General features: G+C 35.4%; 1 protein-coding gene across 7 annotated transcripts in view; it reads right to left on the minus strand.

The window, feature by feature from the left end:
* Positions 1 to 20,768, minus strand: part of NIPBL (NIPBL cohesin loading factor) — a 160,318-nt gene that overhangs the window by 71,249 nt on the left and 68,301 nt on the right. For 6 of the 7 annotated variants that reach the window (XM_075137836.1, XM_075137835.1, XM_075137828.1 and 3 more), the window contains 4 exons: positions 19,186 to 19,337; positions 17,987 to 18,147; positions 13,707 to 13,800; positions 3,610 to 4,242 (listed from right to left, as the gene is read on the minus strand). In XM_075137836.1, coding sequence (XP_074993937.1) covers positions 3,610 to 4,242; positions 13,707 to 13,800; positions 17,987 to 18,147; positions 19,186 to 19,337 — 1,040 coding nt within the window. The remainder of the gene's footprint in view (positions 1 to 3,609; positions 4,243 to 13,706; positions 13,801 to 17,986; positions 18,148 to 19,185; positions 19,338 to 20,768) is intronic. The other variant, XM_075137831.1, reaches the window with a different exon arrangement.

The raw sequence follows: 20,768 nt of genomic DNA on the forward strand, positions 1-20,768 counted from the left end.
TATGATCTCCTATTGATTGACAACTTGTATCTGATAAGGATATAGAGGCCATTGTGGGGGGGGGGCAATGGGAACTGAAGACCGGAGGTATGTCATGTACCATGGATTGATTTGTTTGTTCTGAGGCTATTAAAAATAATAGATGTATTAGAATGTAACTTCTGCTGCCAAGTGCCTTGATCTCCCAAATCTCCCAACTATTTCTTTCATTAACAGATACAGACAAATTACTTGCAAAATTAATCAATACAGAGAGACTTCCTTGATGGAAAAAGTAGGAAGAGGAGATGGACTCTTGTCCTTCCACACAGAGGACAAGGACAAAAACAAATTTTTCAAACTCTATCATGATGAAAAGACCGTATAATCCGAGATCCAAATAGACTAAAAGGATAGAATTATAAAAACAGAGCTCTGAAAAGTACTCAGATATGAGGCAAAAGGTCTATATTATAAAACCACTCCTTATGCAAATCTGACGTGCACTAGGTCAAATATACCAGATTTTACATTAGTGATTTTTGCACTAAGAATTCCTTTTTCAGAAAGCAAAAGCATGACAATCAGGTTCCAGAAAGATATGCGGCTTTTCAAAGAAGAAGGCATTTCTGCAACACCCTGTGTTAGTTCCACCTCTGAAACAGAGACTGTCTCCCGCTTTGAGAGACTTTGGTGGAAGATAAATATTTTAACAGTTTTGTTAGAATTAATGATTTATTACAGAAAGTGCTATAATTACCAAAGGGCTCCAATCCCCATTTCCCACCTGTACCAAACATTATAAAAGGACCTCAGCATTAAATAAAAAAGACCTTAGCATTGCCTTAGACAAGTGTAGCAGTTGTATAATTTTTAGCAAGAACAGCTCCCAAAAAAATCTCTGCCTCTCCTCTGGAATAAACAGTTCCACGACACTACTGGTTCCAAGTCTCAGGAAGAACATGTCATATGCAACCAAGCCTTACTGTTAAAAAGAAAGCATCTGAAACCTTTGATGAGGCATAGTACTATAGAGAATAAAAAAAAGGACAGAAGGGACCACTAATCTTCTACCAAAACTTGCCAGTACAATGCTACTCAAAGTAATTTATGGAAGACAACAACGTGTGCCTACACAGAAAGTGTAGTGCGACTGTAATATGTATTCCCACGCCTTGATTACAAAAGCAGCAAAGATGCTTTCATGCAGATTTTAGCATGTGCTAGCATCTTGAGTAAGGTCTCTAGAGGGACGCTTGTTATTGTAAAGCTTCAGCTAGCACTATGCATTGCTGTTCTAATTAGACCGAGTACTTGCTACAATCAGACTATTTTTTTGACATAATGTGATCTAAAGATACAGTATATGTACTAAAATGCACAAACGCCAGGCTTTTGCATAAATACAGTAAGCAGCGTTGCAAAAATGAATGACATATTTAGGAGTTATTGGATATATTTCTAACAGACATATTCCCATAGGAACAACAGAGGAAGCTTCCTCCTGCAGTCACACCAAACCAAACAGCTATAAGTAGAACAATCCCAGAGTGTGTCAACTTTTAGACATAGTACAAACTTACAAGCAACGGCAAAAGCATTACCAAAAAATAAGAACCATATTTTTCCAAAGTAAGAGCTTTTCAGGAAGTCTGTCCCAAGACTGCTAAAAATCCGTCTACTCAATACTATTCATTCATGGCTGAAACCTCAGCAGCCAAAGTGAAAAGAGCTGCTGTCTAGCATAGGGAGAACTTACCACCAGTGAATAAATGGTGATCATTTGTCCCAATATAAGGCAGCAACTCTTGCACCTAATTCACAGCAATTGCAGGAACTCAGGAAGAACTGAGACCTGCCAGAGGATGCAGGTAGAAGGGAAGCATAATGTTGGAATCCTTATTTGGAAAGATGGTTACTGAGCAGTGGTGAAGGGGTGAAATCACATTCTATAAAAATCACTCCTTTCCCCAAAAGAAAGAAATCAGAGTCTGCCTGTGGCTATGTAATTATGGTAAATAAACTTTACAACTAATGCTCAACATTTCCTGAAAGCCAGAACAAAAGAGAAAGTGTGCTTTAGTCTTGCTTTAAGTGTGAAGGCTGCTGTGCACCACCAAAAATACAGTGCATTTTTCCAGACGTTTCTCAGCTAAAACGTGCTGGAGTTTCTACTTGAAGTGTGTGGATATAAAAGTAGCTTTTGAAGTATTAGGAGACAAACCACAAGCTCTCCATCAATAAATTTAAAATTAGTAGAAGAGATTTAAGCAAAGTAACAAATTCCCCATTTCACTAAATTAAAATTAAAGACCGTAGAGATCTCTTTTGATGTGAGCACACATTTTCTCCATATATTCACAAACAATGTTTCCTAAAAAGACTTGATTTAGTTAATGAATAAGAAATATCTAAGAAGTTAAACCTTTTAGTAATTAATTGCAACAACCACATTTACAAACACACACACACATAAACTCTCTCTCTCTCCTCTCCTCACCCCCCCTCAGCATCTTTAAAAACAGAAGAAAAATCTTTGAACGGGGAGAAAATTTGTGCTCTCTCTGCTGGTTAAAGACTCAACTGTATGTAAATTCAGTTGTGTCCATGCAAGTATGTCCAAAATTGGCCATTTTCACCTATGAACTTCCAAAATCAGAATTTGCACGGTTTTTTACTCTGCAAGATTTTTCTTGGGAGTATCTAATAAATTAGCATTATACTATAAAAGATTTTTTCTCAGAAGTTAAACAAAGTGCAGAGGAAGCTTTTGAAAAATACTTATGTTAACCTATCACTATCTAATCTATAAAATACATCTTATCTTCCAGATTTACATCTTTGCATCTACTTTTGAGATTTCTGAAGCCTAAGACCTTCAAACCAGTTAACAACAGAAAAAACAAAACAAAACAAAACAACCCAAAGAGGATATATTCAATGAAATCAGTTAAGACAACCAGTACAGCTACTGAAGTGAAAAGAAAACATTTCAGAGGCTCATCTGGTTCTCTGCTAGAGACCATATAGATATATGGTAGTTCTCTAAAGCTTGTAATGCCTACATAATAATGAATATCCAGTTGAACAAACATTGGAGACAACATAGTAGTATATATTACCCAATCATTACACTGCCTTTAAAAGAATAGATCTAACACCTCCTTCACATTAGGTTCAAACGGGGATATGAATAGAAATGGGATAAAAGAGTTTTCCTGTATTTTCTTAAATTAGGCAACATGGATAGTTAATTAATAATTCAACTACCAAAGTACTGCTGGGATTTTAGGAATTATACACAACGTCAATTGTTCTTCATTCAGTCTCATGGTTCAAAATAAGAGTAGCTTAAAAAGAATTTTGAAACATAAGAACTTCACTTTCTATCCATTAAGACCCCAAATAAAGAACATCAGATATCAAAAATATGCATATATGAGAGATTACAGTTCATTGTTGGAGAGGAATGGAGATGAATGTCACAGAAGAACCTACACTGAGTAAACAGAATTGAACTATGTGACAATGACAGGAGGTTTTTTTATATATATATATATGGGTTTTATATGCACATATATATATATTTATATTATATATATAGTGTATACACACGCACAATCCTTTTACCTTTATCTTGCACTTCTTTTGAAAATCGCTCCCTTTCAATAGCTGATTCACGTTCTATCCGCTCAATTTCAGCCAATGCATCCAATTCTACTTCATCATATGACGTTATAGTTCCTTGTTGCGAAACCTGTTGCTGTGTCTGTACCACAGGAGTTTGAGGTTGTTTTGCAGCAACTGAAGTGTTCTGTTGTAAAACAGGCACTTGTTGTGCCTGAAGGAAAGCTGTCTGTTCGTGCTGCGGCAAACACTGAGCAGCGTTTAGTGGGCGGTTAACATCCTGTGGAGTAACGGGTGTTTTAGAAGTCTGTCCTGGGTACTGCACATTAAAAGGAATATCACCCTCTGACACACTGCTGTTTTCCAAACCAGAAAGCATATCATCCTGCTGGTCCATATCCGAAGATCTTACACGAGAGAGTCTTAATGTAAGCTTAGTGGAGTCCTTGGAAGGAGAACTAATGATATCATACATTGCAGCTTTTTCAGTCTGGTCTTTTTCATCCTTGCCTAACTTCATTTTCTTTTGTTTCTTTTGCTTTCTTTCTGGAGAATCTAACAATATGTCTGGGGGAACATCTCTAGGTGATGAATAAGGTGGAGGCTGAGATTGTTGGATTAAAGGTTGTCTTGATCCTAGAATAATAATTCAGAAAAACTGAACAGTTATGTTGTTTCATGTTTATATAAAAACACACTAAATATAACCTACATAATTTTCATGTGTATTTCTACATATATCTGTGTTCACAAAAGGTCTAAATAAGATTGGTAGGAAGCACATCATTCCTAGATCAAGATGTAATCCAGATAGTTGCCATGTATTTCCTAGGAATTTCAGTCCACTGCAGGTAGACAAGGGATCATTTCAGAGCAGATGGCAAAAAAAAAAACCACCACCAAAAAAGAATAAATAAAAATAGTACCGTCAGGTTCAGAATATCAACTGTTAGAAAATGGTCAATGAAAGCAAGTTGATTGCAGAAAAAGGAAAGATCAAAAAGATTCTTAATAAGGTCCAGTGATGAAGACTTAATGATCAGTGTATTGGCATTAGCTGTTTCAGCCACACATTTTTAATTAATTAAAAAAAAAAAAAAAAAGAAAAAATTGAAACATACACAACCTCTTTAACTTTGATTCCGACAGTTCATTTTCAACTTTTTTCTTTTTTTTTTTTTTTTTTTAGATTTTATTTTAGGTAAATTCATTCCAACCTCCCCCACTCATTACTGTCTAGAACACACTAATTGTCTTAAAGCATTTTTCTACCATTCCCTGCCTTATCAACCCCTTTTCTTTTTTAAATGTATTAATTTTTACTTCCACATGGACTCATTCCAGGCTTTGAGTGTATCTAGAGAAATTTTTAAAAGAGGACATTTTTAATTAAAAGCATTCTCCAATTAATCACATTTAAATTTTTTGTTCCTTAAATTAAACCAGTTCCCCATAACTGTTAGCCCAGAAAAAAGCTTTGAAAAACAGAGAAGCTTTTCAACCTGTCCCAAATATAGTTTTGAGCTATAATTTTTGGCTGAAAAAGGAATACGGGGGGGGGGGGGGGGAGGGGCGCGGGGCAGGGCAGGGCAGGGAATAAAAGAAAAGCCTATTGGCTGGACCAATAGGGCCAGCCTGCTCTTGTTAAAGCAAACATTTATCAGATTCCATTCATCCATTGGGGAATACTGATCTTCAGAAAGCAGTGACTGAGATTATTATTAGTCATTCTAGTTCAGGTCATCATAGGTCAGTACTTCTAACAACAGTCAAAAACTAACTGGAATACAGGTCCCCATGTGCTTCATTCAAGAAACACCACTAAACAAGAAAGCAGCTTTATTCTGCAGCTTAAATTTTTACCAGATATTTTAAGAAATATTAAGAATCATTAAGCAATGTACTGACCTGTAGATGAAAAAAAGAATGGATACCTCTAGCAAAGCTTCAGTTGACATGAAAGGTGTGCCTTTACTGATGACTTCTTTGTACAGACTGCTATACTTATTTTCTCTCCCTAGTACATTCTGTGAGAAGTCCTGTAACTTCTGTATGTAGAGAGCAGGGTATGAAATGGGTTTATCTTACCCCTTCTTGACCATCAGCAACAACTCCATATTCTGCCAATAACATCCACAATGTTGGGAAGCCCTGTTTTGACTCATCCTGACTCTCAAGATCTTTCCACTACTCCACTTCCCTCCTCAAATTAGATACCACACTCAATCACCAGTACTGAAGTCCTGGCTACACCCTATGAAGATCTCTCACTTGCCTTTCACCACAGATTCCTACGCTTGTGATGTGTCCCCCGCACCCCGTTACTGTCTCTTTTGATAATTTACAAAATTGTCTTAGTGTAACGTATAGCAGAAATTGTTAGCTACCAATTTATTTTATAGTAATGACTACCACTCAGGAAATACAAGCTGCATTTTTATTTCTACAAATATTAGATGCAGCTCAAAACTTTTCAAAGAGATCTTGCTGACATCTTACTCTTGAATTATCTCTTAAACAAATACTTCTGAAGTTGCAACAATGGAACATTTACTGGTTTTCAGTTACACTTCAAATAGAAGACACAGATTTGATTCTCCCTTGTCCTAAACTTTTAAGTAAATATGACAAGATTGTTCTGATTTGGTATTTGTCATGCTGAAAATAACACTGCAGCAACAGGTAAGGTAGTTCTTTTTATCTTTAAGTAGACTTGAGGAGGTCAGAAGGATTTCAGTGCATTCCATTGAACATACTTAGAATCCAGTAAATGAAGAAACAAAAGTAAAGTTTTCCCTCTCCTAGGCAGCACTACGAATAGGTATTTGAAAGTATCTTCCTCCTGAAGGAAATTCCTGAAAGGTGTCGATAGTAAGGCCTATAAGCTGCATTTTAAGAGTACATGTTCTGGCAATAACTTTACATATTTCTGAGGCGTCTAATGACGGTTAAGCCTCTGGCAATAAGGAAGCTTAGAAGCTACAATACCTATACCTACCTATTTCAAAGAAATTGAAAAAGACGAAGCATTCTGGAACAGTTTCACTCTACCACAGACATGAGCAGTTTTGAACAGGTATCACACATTGAACATGTACCACATTCTGTTGGATGCTTAGACTTCAGACAAAACATCACCCATTATACAGAGAGAGTTGCGCCTATTACTGTTGAAGTCAGTTTGGAATATTTCCTATGGGAGAAGGCTTGAGCCATTGTATGTCTGAGAACAAAGCTCTTACAAGACTTGTTGATAATAGAAGAAATATTTTTGTGGAAAGAATACACAGACAGGCAGGTATGATCTGTTTGCTGAACCAGTCAAGATTCCAAGGTTGAGAAAGTTTGTTCTACAAAATGCTGTCAATGTAGTAAATCATACGATGATCTTCGGAAATGATCTTTGGGAATGAACCGAATTTCAGAATATTCTTTTAGAACAGAGAAATATGTAGGCAGCTTTTGAGTCTAAATCTAGGGCTGTGCAGTAATTCAGAAGAAAAAATATCTGACTTTCTGTAGTTGATCTTCCACAGTATCAGTAAAAGAATTTTGTGCAATCTCTTTTTATATGGCAGGAATATGTAAAACTTGTGAGATAAAAAGAGATTCTCCACTGATTTGGGAAGGTCATTGTATCATTACTGAACAGCAAATACTGATGGTCAACCAGACAACACCAAATGTAGCTGAGAAGCAAGTAACATCAATAGGAAATAAGGCCTCTACAGAGAACAAATACACCCATCAACAATACCTCCATAGTCTTTCAGTAACAGTCATCCTGACCACCCATGATAATCCTGGGACTGGTTCTCTATATTAATTAGTTTTCTTACTGATTCCTAGTGACAGATGGCACTGAGTATGGAAGAAGTTTTATCAACTGCTGTAGCAATTTGTAAACACCTTTTTTCTGTGATTCTTGTCTGATTTCTTATCAAATCCTTTATAATGCAAGCAACTATAAAATGCATTGCATTGACAGTAACTTAGCCTTCACAAAAATGTAAAGTTTCAAAACCACTTCTTGTTTGTTTACCCCTGGAATGGCTTCACTTGCTCATTGTGCACCAGTAACTTGCGTACCAAACAAGCTTCTGTCCAGGAGACTGCACATACCACTGATATCTCCATCTTATGGTTTTTGTCTGTGCTTTCTAATCACACCACAATACTCGCATCTTATTTAAGCATTCATGATACTTTCTCTGATCATCTCTGAGCCTGTTCAGAGAAAAGACCACCTGCCTTTCAAAGCTGATGCACCAAAGTCACACCACCGATCACATTCTTTGTTGTGATCCACATGGTTAAAGGTTACCAGGAACTTAGGATTCACATATTTTACGGAACTTTAAAGAATTATTAGCTTTCTACTTGCACAACAACAACTTCCAAAGGGTCACTCAAACCAGTATCTTCATATTCCTTTAACTCCCTTGCAGGTAAAGCTCCCCAGATGTTGACAGAAAGTCTTTCAGCCATCCTACACCCTCTTTTGCCAGAAGTATTGTTCCCTAGCCATGAAAGCTGGAAAAAACCGCTAGTAAACAAATGAAGACTAATGCCTAATACTTGGTTCATAGCACTTTGGAGAGAAACTTCAGGAACACTCAAGTGCTATACCTTTTTAAATCCATAGCAAAGTGATCCTCAAGACTCCAGGAACATTATTTAAGTAGGTACGAAATTGTGTAACAAACCTGGACACAGCATTCCAGACTTTTTACTGGAAAAGTCTCTGGAAAGAGAGGCTTTAAGGAATGCATATGTGCTACATGTGGATTATTAAACTTCACATCTGAGTAATTATACTCTGAGTAAGTTCCTAAAGGCAGAAGTTGGAGAAAGAAAAAAGAACCAGAGCACCCATATTGCATTCATACTGATGTTTTTCTGTTGGAAAAGCTAAGAACCTGGTGATGACAGAACCTGAGGAACACACTACTGCCAGAAGATTTTAAAAGACTGCAGTTACAATGTGTAAATGGAAGCGTCTCATTTTTTCAATTTAATATGATCCTATTTACTACTCTTACACAAATGGAATGTTTTCATGAAAATGGGATCAGACAAATTCACCCTGGAACTCTGCCTAAACCAATCTCAGAATTGGTCATTATCACCTTGACAATTTGTGCTTCCAGCAGACACAAGGGAAAAACAGTCCCTTCAAAAGGATGGCAAAGGACTACCCAGAGTAGTATACATAGTCTGTATGATTTAAGTACATACTAGAAGAACAATTTCTCCGTAAGGACTGATAAAATAATAAAGAGGTAGTATTCCAAAGTGAATTTGTTAAGAGTAAGTATCACCAAATCAAAACAATTTTATTCCGTAAAGCAGTAGGTCTTGTGGATTAAAGAGAACTGAGTGCCATATCTGAACTTTAGTATGGCTTTCTATATAGCTTCTCATAACAATTTCACTAGCAAGCAGAGGAAGTATGATCTAGACAAAAATACTGTAAGATTGCAGTATACCCCATTGCAAAGCTGCGTTTGTAGGCTATCAATTGTTCTTGGTAAAAATAAATGAAGGGAATATAGGTGAGCAAGTGCAGCTTTCCAGATCACTGTCTTAAGAATAGTAGTTTAAAATATTCATCATTAATAACTTCTCGTGTAACAGAATTAGGGAGTATTTTATTAATCTAAAGATCGTAACAGCTTTTGTGTTGAGTCTTTCAAAGAGAGGACCACAACTGCTTTTAAAAACAGAATAAAAAATTACAATTTTCTTGACTAATTTGAATAATGAAAAGAATCAGTGACAAGAAGCAGAAACTTTTTATTCATCTGAGAGCAACTGTAACAACATGAGAGGAAGATAGAGAAGCTCTACAGAAAGATAGCAATATGTTTAAAACAACTTGCAATATGAATCTAAGTTATCAGCAAAGACCAGCTATAGTCTCATATACAACAGTAGTATCGTACAAAGTAGTCGCCTATGGTACTTTTCTGACTACTCATCCTTCTAAGTCTTCAAATAGAGTTGTATCTATGACTTAGGACAGTACAACATCAAGACAAATGCAGGCCAATTAGAATTCAGATAAAAACATCAAAGACAATTAGAAACTCAGAAATGATGACTTATGTAAAGATGATAGAAAGAAACTGTGCTGTTCAGTCTGTAGAAGATTAGATTAGTGCAAGATATGATAACATTCTTTGATATGTAAATGACTGCGATAAAAAAGGGACATGAATTGTTTTTCCTTGCCCATCGGAAAGAAGTCAAGAAGTGTCATGCCTAAGTGCAACAAAAATGATTCAGGCTAGGCATTAGGAGAAAAGCTTTCTAGCACTAAGAATTTGAACAGGTTGCATGACAAGAGTAAGGAAATGTCTATCACTGACATTTTAACAAAAAAAAAATAGATGGAAGTTATTCAGAGTAATACTGGTACAGCTCATCCAACATGAGGGTAAGAAGATGGGAAGCCCCCAAGTCCTTTCCTGCTGTATTTTCTAAGAATCACAGAATCTTTCTTCCCAAGTTTTGTACTAGATATAAAGGAATTACTACTTATTTTGATTAACAGTCAATGTTGACATTTGCTTTCAAAGAGCATAACTTAATTTAAAATTCAAACTTAAAGGGATAGCATATGAGAACATACATTTGGGAAGTTTTTAGGGACAGATTGTATTTACTTCCCACATACTCTTTCAGGGAAGAGTCCCACCACTTTCTCCAGAGCTTCAAATGCCTCATGAAAAACTCAGTTTTGGCTGTTCTTGCTTAGAGCTGCTGTATTCAGAAGCATCCTTGCATAAAAAATTAAGATTTGAAGAAACAAACAAGAAAGAATGTTTATTTTGGTCCTGTCAGAAAAAAATCTTATTTCTTCCACCTTTCTTGTGAAGGAGAGAGGGTGAGATGATAATTTTTCTTAACAAGTACCTTTGAGAGCACTGAAGTCTGTACTCAGATTTGAGAAGATTCCTAATTCTTCTTGCCACCCACTATACATTCAGAGACCAATTGTACAGGAATATCTCTGGAGAAGTCCTAAAATAAATCCCTAAGAAGAAAAAAGTAATCTTTCCAAATTATTCAGAAAATAATCAAATACCCATTAAAAATTTCTGGAGGGAATACAACTTATTGCTGGAAAAGAGTGCAAAATTACATAGTTTCATAAGGATTGTTGGTAGTCCTTACAGATCTCAGGAGTTTAGGAAACTGTATGGAAACTGGACTATAAATGATATGAACTCTTCTTTTTGGAAAGCAATGGACTGAAAACGCTGTGGAAGGCTTTCCTTTATACAGATCTTTAGAAGGTGTCTTGGGGGGGCAGGGGAGGAAAGGAAAAAAAAATCTTTTCTGAAGTTCCAGAGCAGTGGGAAAGTAGAACAAGTGGAAAAAAGATTTTGATGAGTAATTCATCTTGGGTAATGGAACCCACAGACTATTTTATGAGATCAACAAAAGGAAAATACTCGTCTATTCTTCATAGACAAATTCATAGAAATGAAGTTTTTAAGAAAATAGATGTGGTAACAGATGACAGCACAAAAGCAGAGCCATTATTCTGTTTGCTTAGCTAAAAATGTAAAATTTACATAAAAAAGAAAGGATAAAGACCAGCCTAGAACTTCTGGATAAAACTTCAGCTGCTCTGGTACCTTTACTGGAGCAGAAGTGAAGCAAAGATTTCTGTAACAGAGAAATTTTACTCCACTGAGTAAGTGAATAACCCACCAAAATAACAAATATAACTTCTGCCATCTCTCAAATATTTGCCTGAGTTGCAAACAAAACTTCTTCCTCATCCAGATTCTATCAATCAGACAGCTATATTCAGCCTTAAAAGTAATTCAAGACTGTGCATTCAGATTCTCCATGTCTCCAGAAGTCCTTGCTACTTCTATGTCAAAAGTACAGAAATGCAGTCTGTACCCGTACCTTTGGTAATTGCCCCAAGTTTCTATGTTATATAAGAAAGCTTAGATATTATAACATCCTTCCCGGGATCTCTCTCTGGACTGATGATGTCTAGCGCCATTCTTTTTGTCCTCCCAAACAAACAATTAAGTATTTTGCTTATTTTCTTTATCAAAGTTCATGACTTGTCAACCAAACTTTCAAGGGCTAATGAGAGTAGCAACAAAAAGCTCAGCACAGATACTTGCTGTTTGTTCATTACTGGAAAATTTATCAGCAGAACTTTCACTCCAAATCATAGGCCAAAAACTCACTGTCAAGGATTCAATGTTCTAAATAACACTGTAATTATCCCCACCTCTTCCATACATCTCTAAAATACAAGATTAGAGGAAGTAAATGTCTGGCAAGATTCCTGCAGCATCAAGAACTGGTTCTCTCAATCAGGGTTTAAGAAGGCAATCTCTTTAAGAGGGCAAAATGGTAGCACTATTAGTAACAGTTATTTCAGTTCTGTGCTTTATCAATGGGAAAAGTAAAGCTAATATACCGGTAAATAAATCAAAAAGCTCCTCTTGCACTTTTTCAGCCCCTCTAATGCTGAAACATTACATTCTGAACTGTACAATCAGATTGTTTTCAGAAATAACTTGAAAAGGTGTCCCTTCAAAACAGGATTCTGTGACAGCCAGTTGAAACAGAAGCAACTTTAACCAAAAAATAATTCAAATATTCTTCTGGCTGAGTGGTAATCATGTATCTGAGTGGAAGTAGCTTAGATTCACAACGTTGTTAAACTGATAAGCTTGACAAAGAGAAAAACAACTGCATTTAGTCTTCGTCACTTACACAAGTCTTACAAGTTCTTTAGCACAAGACCTTCTGAAATACTGATGCTGCTGGCATGCTATACATGTACTTCTCACTTGCTACTTGAGCGACATTTCTTCTACCAATGTTTAACACAGTATATGCCTACAGAAGATGAACCACAGAGATCATTTAGCAGTCACAGGATCATAGGATAATTCAGTTAAGAAGGGACCTCACAAAGTCTTTAGTCCATCCTCATGCTCAAAGCAGGGTGAGCAAGGCCACATTATGCAGGGCTTTACCCCGCCTGATCTTGAAAACCTCCAAGGATAGAAAATGCACAGATTCTCTGGGCAACCTTTTCCAATGCTCGACTGCCCTGAGAGTGAAAAAAGTTTTTCCTTAGACGTAGTAAGAACCTCCCATTTCAATTTAAGTCCATTGCATCTCATCCTTCCTCCACAACACTGAAAAGTCTGACTCAAGTCTTCCTGATAATCTCCTCATAGGTACAGGAAGGCTGCTCTAAGGTCCACCCCTGCCAAAGACGTCTCTTATCCAGGCTGCACAAGGTCAATGACTTCACCTTCTCTGGAATCTCCCCCATCTCATGTTCTCCCTCTCCATCTAACCTGACCATCCAGAAAGATGTAATTTTCAGGGGGGATTAAAGAGAAGAAAGCACTGTTGCATCTTTCTACTATTGCCATGTAAATATATAAGCACTGGAAAAGTAAATTAGCAAGAATATGCCCAAACCCCTACCTTGCTAAGTCTCATGTATCTCAGTCATTGCTTTTTAGGGATAATATTAAAAACAGCAGTATGCATTCCAAATTCTAGCATAAATAATTATTTTAAGCAGATTTTTTTCTGTTCCCTCTCAACTGACTGATAGTTCACCCTATTCCTTCTCCACAGCTAAGGTTTTCAGGCTTCATTTATGCTATATGTATTGAGTTCACTGAACTACTTTTAATTCCATGTTCTTAAAATTTCATGACTGCAATTAAGACAAGCGTTGCATGTTAAAACACTTTTGAGCTGGTTAAGAGTTCAATACTCGTAATGCTGCCTTTAAACCATTTCTTATGTAGAGCAACTGAAACCATTCTTATAAAGAATTTAATCCTCATATTGGAAAGGATTTTATATCCTTCTGTCCTCCATGAATTTGAGCTTTGTTTTGACGGATGATTAGTCAATTTTCAGACCTTCAGAAATTTCTTCTGAATCAGGGCTCAAAATAATTTTGTATCCAAAACATACTTTCTAGTACTATTTGAATACAGAAGCCAGGAGGAATAACTAAATACCTCTTTTAACTCTCTGTTCTTTAGAATTGGGAAAAAATACATTGATATATATGACTGCTAGACTACCTTTAAGGGTTCCATCACTTCCAGCTGGAGAGCAGACTGACTGTGGTGACCTCAAGGAAAAAGATGCAGCATTCCTTATTGAAGGATCACCATCCTAAAGTGACAATGATAAAAAATTAAAATTACGAACATGAATACCTGATAAAATAAAGACTGAAATTAGTACATATACTGATAAAATGGATTGGACAAAAAAGCATACAAGAAATACTAGAAAAATATTTATTTACATAAAAATCTTTGTAAGTTAGACTGCTATTAGACTACTATATAGGCAATATTCCAAATCACAATCAGCCCTAAGAAGAGTCTATAGCCAGAACATGCACACTCAAATAAATCTATGTACACGTCTCCTAGCTAAATAAGCACTTTTGGTTTATGCCAGATTCCATTTAGAAATTTTTTGCTACAAACAGTCATAATAAAGAACTGAAAACAGATACATGACCTCTATACAATACCAACTGAAAGAAACTGAGCATAAAATGTAGCTTTTTAAAACAAACTCACCATTTTTTCACTTAACCTACCCTTAAAGCTTATCTAGAATGCCATCTTAGTTTTACAGTTAAACAAATTAACACTTTGTATTTATATCCTCCAGCATACACACATCGAGACTGAAGAAAATCTCTAGCACTCCCATTGCAGCAGCTGAGATAGTCACACACAACCGGAGTGGCTTTAGCTAGTTATTTGCCTGGCTCAACAGTTAGACAGGAAACAACTCAATTGCAATCTGGAGCACTTCCCCAACATGGCAAACAAGTTCTCCTGTCTTCTCAGTTTTGCACAGAACAACCTGCTTCAATGGAATTAATAATTTCTGACAAACTTCTTCGTAATATAATACTACTAACAGTGTAATGATGTCCATGCTCTATCTTTAAGAATGCAAGGGTGTCTTTTTTACCCCCACACTATCTTAAAATTAAATATGAAACTCACTATTCAAATTCCCATTTAATGTTCTACATGGGTTTTTTATTGCTTTCATGGAGCCCTCTGGTGGTCACGAGTATACTCATTCACTGAATGCCCTAAGTAGATTTAAACTTCCGTAGAACAGGATTTCCCATTTTTAGCACTGTTTTTTATACAACATCTACGGGAATGTTTTGGGAAAGAACAAACTAACAACCCCTATATCTATGAAGAGACAATTTCTACAATTATAAACAACTACAAAAAGTTCGTTCTTTTAAAGAGTAAAGTCACACAAAGGAAATGTCCGAAGAAGTTCTAAGGTTATTTAATCTGTTTCCTAATTGAATTGGTTACTTCAGTAGCTAATATTCTAACATGGCTCTTATTGAGGTATCTGAATACACGCAGTTCTTTCATATAACTTTTCTTTTTTCAAACCTGAATTATCTGTCTGATAAATACTTTTTATGCTCTTGACCAATTTCAGCCCAATTAATAGAATATTAGAAGGCTCAACTGTAATTATATTTTTACATGTCTGTATGAAAAAAATCAGCAACCAGTAGTAAATTTGAAAGCTAAATTGGCATATCAAGGAGACAGAAGCCTGCATAGATGGGCAAGTACACACTCCCTCTAACAATGGCCAAACAGCCAATTTCCACATGCACAGCCACAGACTAGACAGTGTACATGTTACACCTTGTGAAGGCATAGTTTCCACTGCTTAGGGTAAAGGTAAGAGTTCGAAATTTATGGACTGAAGGTGCTTACAAGTCAAAGAATATAAATCTGTAAGAAACCAGATTTCATAAGTTTCACCATCCACGAGCACTCAGAAAACAATTCTATTAGATTTTTTTTTTCCTCCCACAGCACAATGATTCTAAAACTCATGCTGTGCTATTAATTACACTTATTTTTGCAACAGTGCTTGCAAAAAGAGTTGTTGCCTCATGTGAGGAAAGCTTCATGGGCAAAGAAATCTAGTATTCAGATTCAGCGCAATAAAAAGAACTGTATCTTAAACTTATATGTTGTTATTGTAAGTCAAAGTGAATTAATTTCCTGAGTTACTCATTTACCTACCACATTGAAATTAAGGAGCTGATTTTTTTCAAACCTAACTTATCTTTGACTTGTAATAAATCTTGAAAAAAAAACCCAAAATATTGAAAAAAAAAGCTTGATATCTTTTTAGCATATATGTTTTATTAGAATAGGAGAAGTCCTCTACCCTTGATTGCCAAGGACGTAGGCAAAAGTGACTTTTATTAAATTAACTAAACGGACTAACTAGGTAAATGACCTTTTGGGTACACATGCCATTTCTACCAGAGCTGACAAATTTTCGGAAGTCCTCATTTACAGTTCCCTAATTCAGAGCTTCATCAAATGGTGATATGTAAGCACAAACTTATATTCTAGGAATGCTCTCAAGTTTACCAAAAAATCGTCCTTAAATTGAGTGTATGTGTAGTGAGCCTTCAAAGGTGTACTTGCTGATTTTGTAGAATCATATAGTGCAAATACACAATATCCTGTAGCTATTCACATTTTTTAAAGCAATAAAATCCTAAAACTAAGAAAAAGAATAAAAAATAATTAAAGTTTTTAATTTTTATGATTTAATAACTGACATTCTATCTTCACCAAAGGTCACACTGCTTCTGAAAAGGCTGCAACATTATGATTAAGCTTATTATTCATACATAGATGCAAAACTTTAATTAATCCAAATTCTTCAAACTGTTTTCTGCATAGCTACTAAAATCAGCTTTCAAAGGTATAATTATAAATAAAATAAGTGTAACACATATGCTCCATTAAGAAAATGCACAAAGGGATAAAGTGCACTTTTACAATGTTTACTACTTTTTACATTTAGTATTTCTCCAATTAAACCAACCAATGAGGGTATGCTTTATGTTTTCATAGTCTGTCCGTTCTGAAAGAGCTTCATTTCTAAGTTTTCATGAACTAGGATGTAGTTGCATTGCTTGGATCACAAAATTAGGCATGAATATTTTTAAATACTGCCTCTTTAAAGATTACGGAATATATTATCCTAATATTAAAGTTTTCCAAAAATCCTGTCTTAACAAAACCAAGATTCTCTTGATAGTGTACCTTTAACATAGTTGGGGGATATATGTACGTTTAATGCCAAGAACAGTTTCCTATCTGAAGAATTTACATTCCTGAAGCAGAGACTGAGAAAAACATCTGGTGATTGTCTATTATGATAGATTCCTTCATTACAACACTCTGTTTAAGATACTACTTCTTAGCATATATTTTTAATGAGCATAATTCTTGCATTTAAAAAAAAAAGAAGACTAATAAAACTAATAACTCTTTTGGGGTTCTACCAGATTAATCATGGCAAGGGATTTAGGGAGCCTGCTGTTAATAGTACACTTGTTGAATACAACACTTTTTTGCTACCACAAGCTAGCTTAGGAAGACAAGAGTTGCCCACGGTTTTTCTAAACTAAATAAAACACACACACAATCACAAAAAAAAAAAAAAAAAAAAAAAAGAAGAAGAGGCCTGCTTGCCACCAGGTTTTGATGTTTTGATGAAAAAATAAAATCGAAACTTAAGTGCTCTCCCCTTAAGAGCTGTTAAGAGATTGTGTACCAAACTTGTAAAGAAGAATCCCAACAAGCTTCATCCACAGAATGAGATGCTCATTAAGAAGAAAATTAATCCAATAGTTCAAAAAATGTGGGAGAAAGTTGGGTTTTTTCCCTTTAGATTCAAGATTTCAGAAGGAATTTCTCCCACATAAAATAAAGTCACTAAGGGAAAACTTCTTACAAAGAAACCAGGCCATAAAAGCACATAATAGACAGTAAGAAAAAATGTCCATAGGAATTCTTGCCTTTGACAACGCTACTATATTACCCAATAGGTTATTCAAATATGTCAAGTCTAATTGACAGTTGTGGGGATCTTCAAAAAGACAAGTTAACTACACATCTATTTAGAATCTAGTATTTCATCTAGTTTGCATTAACATATTGCTACAGTAATTGTAGAAACATTCTACCATTTCTTTAAAATAAACTCACATACGAGATTATGTGAAGATTTTTTACTTTTCCTAATTTCAGCAGAATGAATGTTACAAATAGTTTCAAAGGAAAGAGAGATTCAGAAAAAATTAAATCTCACACATTAAAGTTGCATGGTTGAATGACAATCTGAAATTGAGATATATTTTCAGTGGTTTTATACATCAACAACAACATAGTAAAATATCTGACTTCTAAGGCAGCTGAATACATACTTGTTTTATCATAGTAAATATTTGCTTTACCATAAACTGATTTAAGTAACATACATCACTACTTAGTCTGTGCACCATCTGTAGGTAGTCTTCATTTGAGCCATGTCTAGAATTATCAGCATGATGATTAGCTGAATTCCCAGACAACTGACTTGAAACTTTATTTTCATGGAGATTCCTCATCCCAGCTGTGACAATGGGACTGGATACTGAAGCTGAAATACAAAAAATATAAGTAACTATACTGATACATTCACACACTCGTTAACTCTTAAAAAGCTTCAGAGAAAACACCATAATAGCGGATATTAGTGAGTTGGATGCAAGAGGTTTGGAATCTGAACAAGAATCCAATTTTTGATTGAATCCTTTTGCCACAAATACCTTGAATAAAATTAGATATCTAAGATTTTAATTTCCAAGAGGATTTAAAACCTAAATTCCATGTACAGATTAGCCTAGTTTCTCTCTACATCTATCCTAATTACAGTCAGTATCATATTCTTACTGGTTATAGAAAACTTTGTTTTCCTCTATATAATTTGTATTCGCTACCTTTCGTAAATTCCAAGGTATTCATGAGACATACAATGTTACATACAGAACAGCTATATATATTCTAAGCACAATGCTAAACTTTAAGAACAAATTATTTGAAAGAATCCAGTAAGAATTCTACTTACCAACAAAAAAAATGCCTAGATATTTTAGCAGTGTTCATGTTGCTCACGATTGTTTTTAGAAAAGGGAAGAACAAAGAAATCCATTCATTCTGAAGGTCATCTTTGCCAGTTACTGCATACCTTGAGCATAATTCTAGACAACTTAGAATTAATCTAGTTGATGCTACAAAGATGTTCGGTAAGACTAAATAAGCTGGGAGCAAAATTTACATTATATTGGCAAAAATGAGGTTTTCACTAGTAGAGATAAATGATGGCCATAGCTAACAAATAGAAGTTTTTGGTTTGTTTTGATTTTTAGTGTTGTCATGTATACATGACAACTATGCAAAACTATACAAAATATACTATACTGTACAGCGGGGAGCAATGCAACACAAATATGTTTTACCTTTTCTTCTTCCCTTTTTTTTTTTTTTTTAAAATAAAGTATATACTCTGTACAGTCAGGAAAGCAATGCTTTGCATGAAGCATGTGACTCCTTCAAAGAAATTAGAAAGCTGTGAAACATGCACATGAAGGTAAAGCTGACATGAGATTGGAGAATAAAACAAAAATCACAGACTTACCTTGCTGCATCTGAGGATGTGGTGTATAACTTGGAGGATGTGAATATGGCATGTATCCTGCAGGGCTTTGAGGAGCATATGGACTAGGCACTGGACTGTTCTGTTGTGCCAAAAATCTGTTACCAGAGCTTGTCTGTGGCGGCACAAACCGGCTAAAAATAAAACAGAAAAAAGTTTTTAAAAGTTGGAAAAGCAAATTTAGACAAATTTATTATACATTCAGAACATTAGAAATTCTTTAAGATACAAAATTCCAACGCAACCAAGAATCTCCCACAAAAGCAGTATTTTATTAAGCTATCGATACCTTCCCAACTTCAATTATTACTTAAGAGTCACAGCTTAGGTACTGCATTAGTAAAAGTGAAGAACAGAATAAAAAGCATTCATAAGACCTCCACCTAGGGAAAGGAAACAATGACACAAATATGTACTAAAATAAGACCTGCAATTTCCAAAAGTTAGTCCTAGAAGTTTGAATGAAAGTGACAGCTAAGTTTTAACTAACAGCTAGGCCACTAGGATTAACAAGGAGCCATCTACTCTCAATACGATTTTTCCAGTAAGATTTCAAACAACTTCATCTAGCAGAACTATACTGCCAAGCTATAGGAAAGTGATAGGCAGTTAGGTAGGACCTGACCCAAAGTCCACTGAATACAATTTATTCTTTCATTGGCTTTATCTTAGACTGATCCTACAGATAGGAAGCCATAAAAATAACATAGGCTTATGACAATAACACATGCACATTGTAACTTACATTCTTATATGAGCTTTCAAAATAAAACTAAACCAAATAAATACTTCAGAAGGTACACTACACGCTTTCACAACCCTCAGTTCTAGATAGTAACTTTACGAAGGTAAGCTTCCATAAAAAGAAATAGCAATAGAAATACAAATAATAAGTATTTAACACACAGATTTTGCAAGGATTTTGAGAAGACTTTGTAATATTCATTGTAATATTCACAATTCAAAAAGTCGTCTTCAATATCACTTTTAGACATAAAAGTAAAGTATACTGTTTTTTGTGCAGATACAGAGCATTTCCTTTGCCAAAACAATTACAGTAAGCTGAAGTGAAATGTGAAGTAAGTTTATTTTAATAATGATATCTAATAACTGAAGATGAAATCTGATAAAGCCCAGTAACTGTGTTGAAACTACATGCAGAACTCTTTCCTCTAGTCCAGAGTAGTTTGTTATATTAATAAAGGCCTGGATTATAGGTATGTGCTACTTGCCAATACTCAAAAGTTTAAAGAACGAGAAAGTTGACAAGGATGCTGCTAGAAAACTGGCCAAATTACTGGGCCTATTGTCCTTTGAGTGGCCTTTTGTATAACTGTTACAGCAGTACTCCATGCTTTTACAAGCCTTCTTTCCTACGCTCCTGTCACACTGGTACTGTTATACATGCTGGAACAAATTAGCCTCTTCTCTATCCTGCCACCAGTCTCAGCCTCTGCCACCAGTAGAAAACAGCTGGAGGGGTGGCAGGAGGCAGGGGGACTCCTTAAGCAGGGAAGAAAGTTTGCCAAAATTATGGAAGGGAGAGAGAACGAAGAATCATGACT

This window comes from Calonectris borealis, chromosome Z (genome assembly GCF_964195595.1).
Source record: "Calonectris borealis chromosome Z, bCalBor7.hap1.2, whole genome shotgun sequence".
Lineage (NCBI taxonomy): Eukaryota > Metazoa > Chordata > Aves > Procellariiformes > Procellariidae > Calonectris > Calonectris borealis.